Here is a 14,025-nt window from a genome sequence, read left to right on the forward strand (position 1 = left end):
TCCCCGGCATTGTCGATATGGGCAGGATCAAGCACGGAGATGCACTGGACCCGGACGGTCAAGTCTTCTCCGGTGCCTGCATCTCTGGTTAGGAAGCCTCCCCCGACTCTTGGGAGTGGGAAAGTGCCTCTGCCGACGCTGTTGACATCGGAGGCTTTTCAGGCAGCAAGAGCCTTGTTGGCCTTGCCCACAACACTTCTGCCCCCCACCTCCCACCGAGGGAGAAGGGGCCAGTGTCACCGGGGAAACCTTCATTGGGTCTCCCTGAAGGGCAGTGGAGATCCCTGGTACAGGGAGGAAGATCTCTCGCCGGACGGGTAGAGCAGAAACACTCCCCCAGCAGTCGCTCAAGGTCAGCGTTGTCGAGCTGGCCTGCTTCGACTCAGAACGAGGAGTCTCCCTCTCGGCGCCGACATCGATCCCTGGCACCGGAGGCAGCGCAGGCCAGGAGGCGACACCAGTCGAGGTCTGCCAGGCGGCACTCGGACAGCTCCTGTCCCAGTTCCCTGGCACCAAGGAGTTTGTGCACACCAAGACGGCGCAGAACCCGGTCACCGTCGGAGGACCCAGCACCGAGGAATTCGCCCGCACCGAGGCGGTGCAGAACCCGGTCGCCATCGGAGGACTCAGCACCGCGCAGTCCATGGCGTGAAACCCGGTCACTGGAGTCCTGCTCGGCACCGAAGACCTCGGAGCGGCGCTGACCTCAGTCACCGAAAGGGTTTGCAGGTCCACATGGCAAGCTGTACCGGAAGTCACGGGTACCGAGACGACGCTCTGGTACCTCTAGGCAAAAGGGAGAAGGGGTTCTATTCGAGGTACTTCTTCATCCCCACGGCGAAGGGGGTTCTAGGACCCATATTAAACCTGCTTCCTCTAAACAAATATGTCAAACAACTCAGGTTTCTCATGGTCTCCCTAGCCTCCATAATCCCTTCCCTGGATCCAGGAGACCGGTATGCCTCCCTCGACCTCAAGGACACATACTTTCATGTGTCTATCCTCCCCAGCAACAGGCATTTCCTCCATTTCATGGTGGCTGGCTCCCACTACTAGTTCACAGCTCTGCCTTTTGGCCTGTCTTCAGCTCCAAGGGGCAGGTTCAGGTCCCAAATGCAGGAGAGCGTGACCCTCACTTGCTTCATGTGCAGAAGGCTGGGACTGCTCATAAACGAGCAGAAGTCCACTCTAACCCAGTGCAATGCATAGAATTCATTGGGGTGACCCTGGACGCTTCCCAGGACAGAGCCTTCCTGCCTCAGCCACATTTTGGGGAAATGGTCTCTATCATCTCCCAGCTGCACCAATGCCCCATGACAACAGCCAGGCATTGCCTATAGCTGTTAGGCCACATGGCGGCCTGCACAGATGTAGTGAGGCTAGCTCACCTGAGGCTCAGACCACTTCAGGTATGCTTGGCCTCGGTATATGTGCCGAACAGACACCCATTGGACCAGGGGCTCACAGTTTCCCTGCCTGTCCTAGCCTCCCTAGACTGGTGGCGGACGCCCAGGGCAGTGATGAAGGGCATTCCGTTCCGTTCAGGGAACTGGTTTCGTCAGTCACCCTAATTTCAAACATTTCGGATGTGGGATGGGGAGCCCACATCAGCACCAACTTAGGCACTCAGGGCCTCTTGTCAGGGGAGGAGCGGCTCCTGCACATCAACGTGAAGGAGCTGAGGGCCATTCGCCTAGCGTGCAAGGTGTTCCTCTGATTCTTGACAGGCAGAGTGGTGCAGGTGCTGATGGACAACACTGCAGCCATGTTTTACATAAACAGGCGGGGGGAGCACACTCCTCGGCCCTCTGCGAGGAAGCTGTGGGTCTTTGCCATGAGGCACAATTTCCACCTAACTGCCTCTCACTTGGGAGTGAGGAACGACAAGGCGGATCACCTCAGCAGGTCGTTTCTACCCCTCCACAACTGGTCATTGCACCCAGAGGTAGTGGCTATGATCTTCCAGAAGTGGGGTGTTCCCCAGCTGGACCCATTCGCGTCAACCTGGAACACGAAGTGCCCAAGGTTCCGCTCGCTCTGGGGTCACGAGACTGGGTCGATTTCCTTATCGACGCATTCCTTATCGACTGGACGGGGACCCTCATGTACGCGTTCCCGCCCATTGTGTTCCTGCTGAAAATAAAGAGGGACAGGGCAGACGTTATACTCATCTCTCTGGCCTGGCCGAGACAGCACTGGGTCAGCATGCTGCTGGACCTTTCGTTTGCCCCACCCTTGAAGCTCCCGAGGCGACACGACCTTCTCTCCCTGGACCACGGTCACCTGTTGCACCTGGACCTGGACTCCCTGCACCTCACGGCCTGGAGGCTCCGTGGCTGACGGAGGGAGAGTGAGCCTGCTCGGTGCAGGTCCAACAAGTCCTGCTTGCCAGCAGGAAACTTTCCACACAGGTCGTGTATCGGGCTAAGTGGAGACTGTTTACCTGCTGGGCAGAGTCTTGGGGCATTCCGCCCAGCCTCTCGCCTATGCAGGTGATCCTGGAGTACCTACTCCAGCTAAAGCTCCAGGGTCTGGCGCTGGCCTTTCTGAAGGTTCACCTGGCAGCCATTTTGGCCTTCCATCAGCCCCGAGAGGGGAGATTGCTGTTCTCCCATCCCGTGTCGGTCAGGTTCCTCAAGGGGGTGGAGAGGCTTTATCCGTAGGTCCGTGACCCGGTGCCCCCCTGGGATCTCAACCTGGTCCTCTTGAGGCTCATGGGGGCCCCTCTTTGAACCCAGGGCTTCATGCCCCCTGATCACGCTTTCATGGAAGGTAGCCTTACTGGTGGCCACTACCTCAGCTAGAAGGGTCTCCGAGATAAGGGCCTTGACCTCGGAGCCCCCATATACAGTATTCTATAAGGATAAGGTGCAGTTGAGGCCGCATCCAGCCTTTCTGCCCCATGTGGTTTCCCAATTTCATTGTAATCAAGATATTTTTCTCCCCGTGTTTTTTCCCAAACTGCACGGTTCAGTGGAGGAGAGAAGATGGTATTCGCTGGACGTGATACAAGACGTGGCCTTCTACATCGAGTGTACAAAGCCATTCTGGAAATCGATGCAGCTGTTTGTCGCAGTGGCCAACCAGATGAAAGGCTCACCTGTCTCCACCCAGCGCATCTCCTCATGGATTACATCTTGCATCAAGTTCTGCTACGAGGAAGCAAGGGTGCCGCTTCCGGGACCCATCACAGCACACTCAACCAGAGCTCAAGCCTCATCTTCGGCCTTCCTGGAGAGAGTGCCCCTGCAGGACATCTGCAAAACTGCCTCCTGGTCATCGGTGTATACCTTCACGTCCCACTACTCCATCGTTCAGCAGGCAAGAGAGGATGCGGGATTCAGCAGAGCCGTGCTGAGGGCAGCTCACCAGTAACTCCTACCCACCTCCAAGGTATTGCTTGTTATTCACCTATAATGGAATGGACATGAGCAAGCACTCGAAGAAGAAAACAGGGTTACTTACCAGTAACTGATGTTCTTTGAGATGTGTTGCTCATGTCCATTCCATGACCCACCCTCCATCCCCACTGCCTGAGTTGGCAGAAAGAAGGAACTGAGGGGGCGTAGGGCCAGCAGTGCCTCATATACTGTGGTATGTGCATGGGGCTCCAGGGGGCGCTGGAGCTGGCCCTACGGGATCTGCTAAGGGGAAAAAGATCCCAGGAACTGTGCACGAAGGCGTGCAGTCACCTATAGTGGAATGGACATGAGCAACGCATCTCGAAGAACATCAGTTACTGGTAAGTAACATTGTTTTATTCTGATTTTTCCAACATGGCCCAAACAAACATGGTTCCCTTACCCGATACAGCTGGCCATGTTCTTCCTGATTACTGTCCATTCCTCATCTATTCTATCAGGTGTTCAGGAAGATTCTTCACTCCAATCTCAGAATCCTTCAACTCAAAGCACAACTAACTGGTCGATGGTTCATGGGCATAGAAATGGCCTGTTTACAACAAGTAAAAAGAGTATTATCACACTGCAGAAAACAGTCTACATGCTGCACTTACTTACAAAAATGGAAAAGATTTGCCTGCTAGTGTGATCTCAAACACATTGCACCAATAGCATCATTGCTGGATGGCTCCCTGCTCACTTCTCCATTTATCAATGAAAATGGAATTTCTGGTTGCCATCTCATTGGCTTGACGAGTGGAGGAAATAGGGTCTCTTCTTCCATATGCCCCATTCACAATATTTTTCAGAGACAAGGTTACATTACAGCCACATCCCAAGTTTTTGCCAAAAGTAGTGTGTCATTTCCATATTAATAGCCCATTCTCCTCCCTGTCTTTCAATGTAAACCTCACTGGGCTAAGAGGGAGGCATTCAACACGCTTGATGTCAGGAGAGCCTGATAGGACTAAATCTTTTTCTTGATTGGAGGCAGAGCAAAAGGAGCTGCAATCTCTAAACAGAACATTTCTAGGTGGATAACTGACTGTGTTAGTAATTGCAACCTCGTAATCTTGAAGCACTCACTGAAATACGAGAATACTGTATGAGATCTACTTCCACCTTCACAGTCTTTCTTAAAAATATTCCTACCCTTGAAATATGTGAAGCCACAACTTGGGCTTCTAGGCATACATTCGCTGAACAGTGTGCAATAATTCGTGACTCTGCTTCCAGTACAGTGTTCGGCTCAACTGTACTTTCTTCTATATTGGACTAGATTCCAAAGCCTTCTCCTCTTTAATGGGGAATTGCTCAGTAGTCACCTAGAGTGGAGCACCCATAAAGACACTATGAGGAGGAGGAGGAGGAGTGGGAAAGGAAAGGAATGAATAATGGCTACTCATCCTATTCAGTAACTGCAATTCTTTGAGATGTGTTCCCCTATGGGTGCTCCATGACCTGCTCTTCTTCCCCTCTGCTTCACAGTTCCCTGTCATGGGGTTTCATGGTAAAGAAGGAACTGATGACAGTTAGCCTGTGCAGTACTATATAGCAACTGCATGGAGCACGAGGTGGAGTAACATGCATTCGTGGGCCAAATGGACGCCACTATGAAAAATCTCCCATGAAATAATTGTTTTTAGTATTTTTCATCATGTATTTAATCTAGTACTTAATAAAAATGGAAATTCCTTTAAACCTCAGTAAATATCCCCATTTATTTAATACAGGTTGTTTGTTTTAAATGCTCTTGTGACTGAAGAATCTTCAAATAGTGTAGCCTGTAGGTTTTTCTATAGTAGTCAAGGGAATAAAAATTGGACATTCAGGCATTCAGTTTGGCAAAATATGTCACTTTACAGTCTTCTTTCCAAATAAAATGTTGGCATTTGAAAATATAAAGGTTTACATGGTCATGAGGACACTTGTGTTATGCACTGATAATGCACAATTATTGTGAAAAAAACCTATCAGTCATTTCGCTATAACTCCTGCTAAGCACTGTGAAGAAGAAAAATTGAGAAAGGTTCCAACATTAGAAAACTAGTGTAGTATATACACTGTACACAGACATTTTTAGCTTCAGCAAATGTAAACAGTTCTAAAATTTGGTACTGTAATTAAAAACAAAACTCATTATCTGTAATATTTTAAAGAGGTAATACATTTGTGTATCTGTTATATTTTTTCTCGTAGCCATGAAGGAGCAGATTCTCCAGTCCACCTGGAAGATGTTATTGTAGTATTAAACAACTTCAGGAGCAAAATCCTCAAAGTCCAAGTATGAAAGCATATAATTTTGTGTGTGCATTATTTCTTTAAACATGTTAATAATGTTCAGATGCCTTGGGATTATGTTTAAAAGCAAGGGTATTTTTCTATCTCTGATCCTGGCTCTTTTAACTTTTCTCTGCATTCCCCGCAGGCATGCCTTTCAACTGTCCCTCGTTTTGGAGGATATCATTCATTTTAGTCCCAGAATTACTTGTATTCCATAAAACTTTGGTGCCCCTTTACTTCTGTATTTGCAATTTACATCAGAAATAAAGAATAATGGAAGTGAGATTATGTGAAGAGTTACCTATTGTAAAGGAGTAAGGAATCCCACAGTACTTCATGTTTCCAGCATTATTTTTTTAGTTTTTCCTTTTGGGTTTTTGTCATACAGTGTGTCCCAGTTTTGGGCCTTGAGAAGCTGAGAAAGGTACAGAGCTACATGGCAGAGGAAGCAATAATATTTCCTCTGAGTCTCCTCCCCAGTCCCATGGACGTAAATTTCCAGGATCTGAGGGAAATGGGGTAAATGCCATGCAGGCAGCTGACTTCATCCTGTAGCATGCAAATAGCAAAAAAATCCACATGTTCAGCCTCAGCACACAATCTGGGTCAAAATTAGGTAAATTATATGATAGGAAAATTAGTGCCCCTTGTATGCTGTAATCCAGTAACTGAAATAAGTAGAGCTTTATCAAACATGGCAGATAGTCGGTATCCAATTTAAATTAGGCTGCTGCCTTGACTATCATAAATCAGACCTAAGATAGATCTTCAGAGACACTTGCTGTGAAGAACCTAAAAAGGCATAGGTTTTCATTGACTCATTGCTGATACAAAGCTAATAGCATTAAATTGACAATACAAAAAAAATTAAATTAATTTGGATTAGAATTACATACATTCAAAACTTTGTGTTTGAAAAACTATGTGGTTTGCAGATATGCCTTTAGTTCAGAAAGAGTGAGGCCATCTAGCAAATTCAATTGAAGCTCCTGGGCCTGATCATGGCCCATATTGGTCTTTGGCTCAGAGCATAGAGGGGGTATAAAGTACATTGGAGAGCATACACTGTGACAGGTATAAACATGTCATAGTTTTCTCTTTCTCCAAAGCAGGAAGGAGACGGTGGGAGCCTGTGATTCACTGAATCACACTCTCCCTCCTAGACTGCTCCATAGGCAGTATAATAGCATGTTTCTCCTAACTATGTTCTAGGTCACTTACTGATGACCTAGTTTTTATGAGCAAAGATGGAAAGAGACATCACTAATTTTGCGTATTATTAGTTGTTGTTTACATATTTAAACAAAGAGGACTTGAGCCTGCCCTTTGATCTGAGGATGTGAATCCCCCATATGAACTTGTATAATCAGTTGCATAATCAATTACTACTCTCTTGCATGATATTGAAAGGATGGGTCACATACCTAAAGAAGAGGACTGAATCTGAGAAATGTATCTAGATACAATTATAGAAAATATACTAGTATGGAAATTTTTTCAGGATCCTGATGGACAGGACTGATTACTTGTACACTGTGTACAGAATACTTATATTCAAATAGTTTGATATGGTGTTACAGTGTAATTTCAAACAGTTAAAGCATTAGCTTGCCAAATTAAAAAAAACTAGGACACTAGTTCATCTGGCCAATAGGTCTATTTTACTTAAATGTTACAGTTACAGTATTTACTAGCTAACTTCCCAAATTACATGAATGCTACTTTTTTAATGGCTAGGTACAGAAAAAACCTGACAAAATTGATGAAGATCTCCTTAGTGATGGGGTTTCAGAAGAAAAAGGAGAATTGGAATCCATTACAAGGTAACTGATATTTGTTTCCACTTTGATCATGCCAATACAGCAATTAATTATTATTTATGGTGTGTTTGCTCCTAAAATGTGACAAGGACAGTACAAACACATAGGAAAAAACAGGCCTTACCTCCAAAGAGTTTATAACCCATATAAATGAGAGATGAGCATATAAATATTGTAGGTGATATTAGGTAAACATCTTGTTAGTTATTTTGTTTCCCTGTTCATCACTCCATAACCTTTTTTAGATGCTCCAGCCAACTTGCTCCACCAGTATGCCTTTTACCACCCTATGGCATAGATTCAATCTTATTATGATAATCGGGGGTGAGGGAAAAGAAAAAAAAATTAGCTAATATGGTACTGCTGTATCAAATTGAACTTCTGAAGCATGCTATGATATGGCAATAATACATTATGTCTATTCACTGACAAAGTTTATGAAAACTCAGTGTGTTTCTGTATATATTAAAGCTTGAATTTAAATAATTTGGATTTGTTTTACAATTATATAGTGATTCATAGGCCAGAAAGGACCATTGTGATCACCTAGTCTGACCTCCTGTATAACACAGGCCATAGAACTCCCCAAAATAATTCCTAAAGCATATATTTTAGATATTTTAAAATAAATTTTTAGGTATTTTTAGATACAATTGTGATTGTATTAATCTACTCTGAGTCATGGTATTATGTTTTGATGATATTATATATGCTTCTCTGAAATTGAAAGTGGAAATCACTAGGAAGATATGGAGCAAAGACCAAAGACAAGCATGTAAGTAACCCTTAATTCTTCTTTGAGTAGTGTCCCGATGGGTGCACCACTTCAGGTGCATACATGCCTCTTGTATCTTTGATCGGAGATTTTTGTTAGCAGTGTCTATTTGCCCGATGTGCTCTATCCTCATGCCTTGTACCAATGATATATGGAGTTGAGTTCCTTCTCAACTGCTTGACCGCCTGAGTTGGAGCATCTAGCATGCCCATTTCAGTTTTGCTCTAGCTTAGCCTTGAGTTCTTAGTTTTTAGTTTAGTTTATTGAATTCTTTTGATAATCATACTTCTTTAGTTAATTGGATGTTTTTTTATTTATATTCCCCTCACCCCCTTTCTGAGGGGTTTGACTTTGGAGTCGTCATTGACCTGGTATGCTAGTATCCCGATGAGTCAAGCGCTGCCTTACCTGCTGGGAATCAATACCAGTCAGCGACAGACATTCTTGGTGTATCCAATATCTGGGAAACAGCCACATCTCAGCCAAGTACAAGATCTGCTGAGCTTTTAAAAGCAGATCTTGGAAAAACAGGAGATTAAATTTAGGCTCCTCATGATGGAGTGCATCCTCTGACCAACCTGAGATCCAGGCCCAGATACCATGCATACACACAGACCTGGCACATTGGCCTCCATGTGAGCTCAGTGCCCCTTCAACCTCCATACCAAGAGTTCTGTGAGATAAGAACATGACGGGTACTGGTAGAGGTCCCAAGGAGAGGGAGTGCTGGATCTCCTCATAGGGAACCTACTTCAAAAAAATGCTTGGTCACCATCAAGATCAACTGTTTTGAAGACTTCAGGTTCCAGGAAGGGTACCACTGAAGCTCCAGGCTTCTCTGTATCAGGAGCACACCGAAGACATTGAGCTCCTCAAAGGACCTGTGGTACCAAGCAGACCTTGATACCAAAGTTGTCTGCAGTACCATCCAAGCATGACTGCTCCAGCAGAGACTCTAGAAAGTCTATAACATCATCAGACTTTTCATTACCACCTCTGCTATCTAAACAGGTGACCTGGATTGCAACATCGGTATTTCTGAGGTCAACACCATCTTCAGCACCAGCACCAACAGCTAAACAAGATACTACTGTCAACATTCTCGGTACTGACACCAATTACTCTGGAGCCTCATCCAGTCTTGGTGGAGATTTACCCAGTACCATACAAGTCTAGATTCTCCAAGGACTTATCGGTGTCTGAGGAGCCAGAGTTTCCTTTTTTAATGGTTTCTTAACAACTCTAGGTACTGAGGGTCTCTGAGACCTTAGCTTTCTCTGCTACCATCAGCGCCAGATGGACAATCATCCTTGCCTCCAACGTTCCTTTTCTAGTCTATGCTGAAGACTCCTCTTCAGATTTCTCGATGTCTGCGCAGGGATCCCCAACATACCATCATAGATACTTCTTTCCAGACATCTTAACTGAGAAAGAAGCCCTAAGGGCAAGACAATCTTATGCCCCCTGCCACTGATCTGAGCAGCACTGGAGAGCTCCCCTGCTACCTTATGGTTCCACCCAATGGCCATATTGTGACCTGTGAGTAGCCTGTCATGAGCAAATTACAAGGACTCCTAGCTATTCCCTTGGGGATCATCAGAAAAGACAGTGTCCTGCTCCATCTCTCCCTCCTCAACAACCCCAACCAAAAGAGGAATATTTTAAAGAGCAATAGGGTAAAGTGGACAGAAGGTGACACCACAAACTAATATCTTCTCATCTTCAGATGAGGCTGTGATACCTTCTCTGCCCTCTTACACTGATGATTTTAAACAGTTTCAGGAGCTGATGAAACAGATTGCTGACTCACTTCAGACCTTATCAGAGGAGATGCAAGCATCCAAACTTGGACATCCTCCACAGACACCCTCTGGTCATGTAGCTTTACCAGTAAATGAGGCACTACTGAATCCTGCCAAAACTAGCTGGAATCTGACAGATGCACCTTCTGATATACAAGTAGATAAAAAGTACTATGTTCCAGCAAAAAATTAGGAGGTTTTGATTTTCACAGCCTCCTCCCAACTCTTTAGTTGTAGAAGCTGTTAGTAAGAGTGGTAGATAACAGCATACTAAGTCTATACCATATAATAAAGACTAGAAACTCTTCAACCTTGCTGGATGTAAAGATTACTCTTCCACAGCCCTCCAGTTTAGAATAGTGAATTATCAGGTTCTGATGGCAAAGATGGCACATAAGTTACTGTAACCTCAGCGCTTTATTGATCATCTTCCCTTGGAACATCGGGAATAGTTCCAGGCTATCATAATTGAGGGTCAGCTCTTAGCAAGGACCTGGTTGCGAGCCTCCCTAGATGTCACTGACACTGAACCTCCTTCCATCTCTACTGTTGTCACGTGTTGAGCATCTTGGCTGAAACAGTTGGGATTTTCTAGGGAAGTCCAAAATACCATAGAAGACCTTCTTTTGACAGATTGAAACTTTTCAGTGAGTCCTCTGACAAATCCTTGCACACCGTAAAGGATTTGAGGTCTCAGGTCTCAGTGTATATATACACCTGCAAATAAAAGAAAATGTAGTAGATCCCAAATGGCAAAGAGATCTTGTCTGGCCCAGTTCTCTGGTATTCATAGACTGGCTGACCCACCTAAGAAGTGACCGAGATATCAAAAGAAAAGACCTCCAACTGCAACCATTGCCACCACCCAGTCCCCCCATCTCATCTACATATCAATTTTGATGGGTGATCAAGGGCCCAGAGTACCCCCACCTTGGGAATCTTCAGTTGCATCACACTACCCATCTCCCTCCCTTTGGAGACAGTCTCTTCCATTTTCGACCTGCATGGGAGCAATGTACATCTGACAAATGGTTTTTGGAGGTTATAACATCAGGCTGCTCCATCCATTTCACCTCCATCTCCTCATCCTACTCTTCTTCCCCGTCCTGCCTAAGGGACTCTTCTCACAAACATTTGCTGAGACAGGAGACTACTTTCTTCTAAGCATAGAGGCTGTTGAATAAGTTCTAATCCATGTCATGCTGGCTGAATCAGGGGTCCCTTGAGGTGTATTCAGGAGCTCTGATTACTCCGTTCTACACCAGTCTCGCGTTGAGGGTGTCACACTGGCTGGATTGGGGAGGGACATTTAGTATATTGTTTGACATCAGTATGTCAAAATCATAATTCATGTAAGGTATGCCATGTCTGGTACTGTTAGAAAGGTTATAATATGCTAAGTAAGATAATACTTTTGTTCATGTGTTATATGTGTAGTGGAAGTTATGGATATATTTGATATATCTGTATTTCAAATTGTGCTATCTGAGACACACCCTAGACGGGGTGGCAGCAGGACAATAGCCTGCTTAATGGCCCATTAAAACATTCCCAGATGCAAGGGGCCCAGGGGGAGAAGCCAGGGATCTACCTGATGAGTCATCAGGATTTGTTCATGTGACTCTGGACTCCATTTTGGTTCCTGTGAAATTCCACAAGCAGCATGGCAACCAGAGGATATATAAGGCAAAGCCTGGAATCCATTTTGGTTGTCATTCCTGTTTAGCACCTATCTACCTCTGGATCAAGCCATCTGTAACTGAAGCTGTGCAACAAAGAACTGAGACCCATCCTATTATTGGATGCATTCCAGAGAGTGTATATAAGCCTGCAAACTCCACAATTCTTTTAGAAACTTGATGTATATGGACTTTTAATCATTTGTATGTATCTGATTACTTTAAGCCTTTAACACTTCTCTTATGGTTTGTTTCTTTCTTTTATAATCAACCTTTAGTTTTAGTTACTAAAGGATTGGCTGGCAGCGTGGTATTTTGGGTAAGATCCAAATTTATATTAATCTGGTACTGTGGCTGACCTTTTGGGGTCAGAGGGAACCTTTTTAGTAAAGAGTGTAGAGGTTAAATAACTAGTCTCTTTACTGGGCCTAGTGGCTGATCGGGAGCTGGAGACTGCAGTAAAGGGGGCTGTGTTTATTGGTATACTGGCTTCTTGATAATCGGTGTGGGGAATCAAGAGCACAGTTTGTGTCTGGTTGGGAAGTCTGGCTTCAGTGCCACCCACCAGTGCTGAGAGGATCTCCTCACCCTTTTACAGCCTGCCCTGACCGTGGCGTTCTCAGGTGGCTGCCCTAGGCACGGAAGGATCACAGTCCAGCACAGAGAGAAAAGGATTTATTGCAAATATTTTCTGGTTCCAAAAAAGAATGGGGGATGGAGGCCATTATTAGAGCTCAGACTTCTAAACACCTTAGTGAAATCACATATATTCAGGATCACAGCTATAATTCAATCATTAGATTCTTTGGATTGGTTTGTAACCCTTGACCTTTAGGTCGTGTACTTTCATGTTGCCATTCACCCCTCTCTCAAGAGGTTTCTTCATTTCACAGATGGCCAGCATCACTTCTAGTATTAAGTGCTCCTCTTTGACCTCTCATCTGCCCCAAGAGTATTTACCAAAGTCCTGGCAGTAGTAGCCACTTACCTTTGTTGGCAGAGAATAATCATCTTCCCCTGCCTCAACAATTGGCTATTAAATGGCTGCTTGTACATCAGAGTCCTCTCTGCAGTACAGACAGCCATATCCTTATCCTGAAACTTGGGACTTTAGCTCAGTATCAAAAAGTCCATTCTGTCTCCAGCTCAACAGATAGACTTCATAGGATCTTCTCTGGATGCTGTAACATATACAGGTTACTTCTCTGTGGACAGATTTACAACACTGACAAGCCTTATTGCCAAGATTCAGATCAGCCCTGTGGCAAATGGCCAGCTTCACCCTAGTGGGTCTCGCACTTTTGCCTCTCGTAGTGGACCAGAGCATCCCCAGTTACCCCGTCTCCCCAGGAATTGGGGGATGGTCCCTCAGGCGTGGCCCAGTGGAAAGGGGAGGAGGTAGGGACCTGGGCCCGCCTGCTTGGATTAAAACCTATGTGCTTGGAACCTTGGATTGCCCTATGATTGGAACCTATGTGCTGCTGGTGCCATAGTCACAGTTGCAATATTTTCCCCTGGGCTTATTTCCCCCCTCTGTCCTTTCAGCTCCTCATGCCCTGCCTCCTCAGTGCCTGGGCCGGGCTTCCTTACTCAGGCCCTACGCCTGGGGAGTAACTCAGTCCTGCTTGAGCAAGCTTTCCCCCTCCTGGGCCCAGTACCTTTCTCCAAACTCTTCTCTGCTCCTCCACACAACACTGCACTCCTCCACCTCCAGCTCATACCCCATCTGTTTGGACCCGGGGGGTTTTATCAGGCACCTGGCTGGGCCTTAATTGGCCTCAGATGCTCCTAATTGCCCTCTAGTAACTCTGGCTGCATAGAACAGCCCTGAGCATTCTGGGGCTTACATACCTTCCTTCTACCACTCTCCTTCTGCCCTCTGCCCTTGCTATATCACAGACCCCAGACAATTGCAACAAGTTGCATCCAACTTCTGGGTCATATGGCAGCTTGTACTTTCATAACATAACACACCAGGCTGCATCTTCTCTACTTCTATGGTTGTCTCAGAGCAATCTGTATCCTGAACATCCTGAACTTGTTCTAGACAAGTTGGTATCTGTCCTTCCTCGGGTGGTACCCTCGGTGGATGGAAAGGCCTGTCCAGAGTCCATGCAGGAGTTCCTTTCACTGACCCTCCTCCTACCATTATCACAACTTCAGATACATCACTTATTAGATGGGGAGCTCCCCTTGGGGGACGCATAATCCAAAGCAAATGGTTGCCTCCAGAGTTTTTCTTACACATCAGTCTTCTAGAATTAC

The 14,025-nt window shown here is 45.6% G+C and overlaps 1 protein-coding gene across 1 annotated transcript in view; it reads left to right on the forward strand.

Moving 5' to 3' along the window:
- The window catches only part of UGGT2 (UDP-glucose glycoprotein glucosyltransferase 2), a 347,356-nt gene that overhangs the window by 275,842 nt on the left and 57,489 nt on the right, over positions 1-14,025 (forward strand). Inside the window, exons 30-31 of the mRNA XM_067536834.1 lie at positions 5,601-5,685; positions 7,422-7,507. Of these exons, the coding sequence (XP_067392935.1) occupies positions 5,601-5,685; positions 7,422-7,507 (171 nt within the window). The remainder of the gene's footprint in view (positions 1-5,600; positions 5,686-7,421; positions 7,508-14,025) is intronic.

Source organism: Emydura macquarii, unplaced genomic scaffold (genome assembly GCF_026122565.2).
Source record: "Emydura macquarii macquarii isolate MOO-44397 ecotype Brisbane River unplaced genomic scaffold, CSIRO-AGI_Emac_v2 contig_3671, whole genome shotgun sequence".
In the NCBI taxonomy this organism is placed as follows: domain Eukaryota; kingdom Metazoa; phylum Chordata; order Testudines; family Chelidae; genus Emydura; species Emydura macquarii.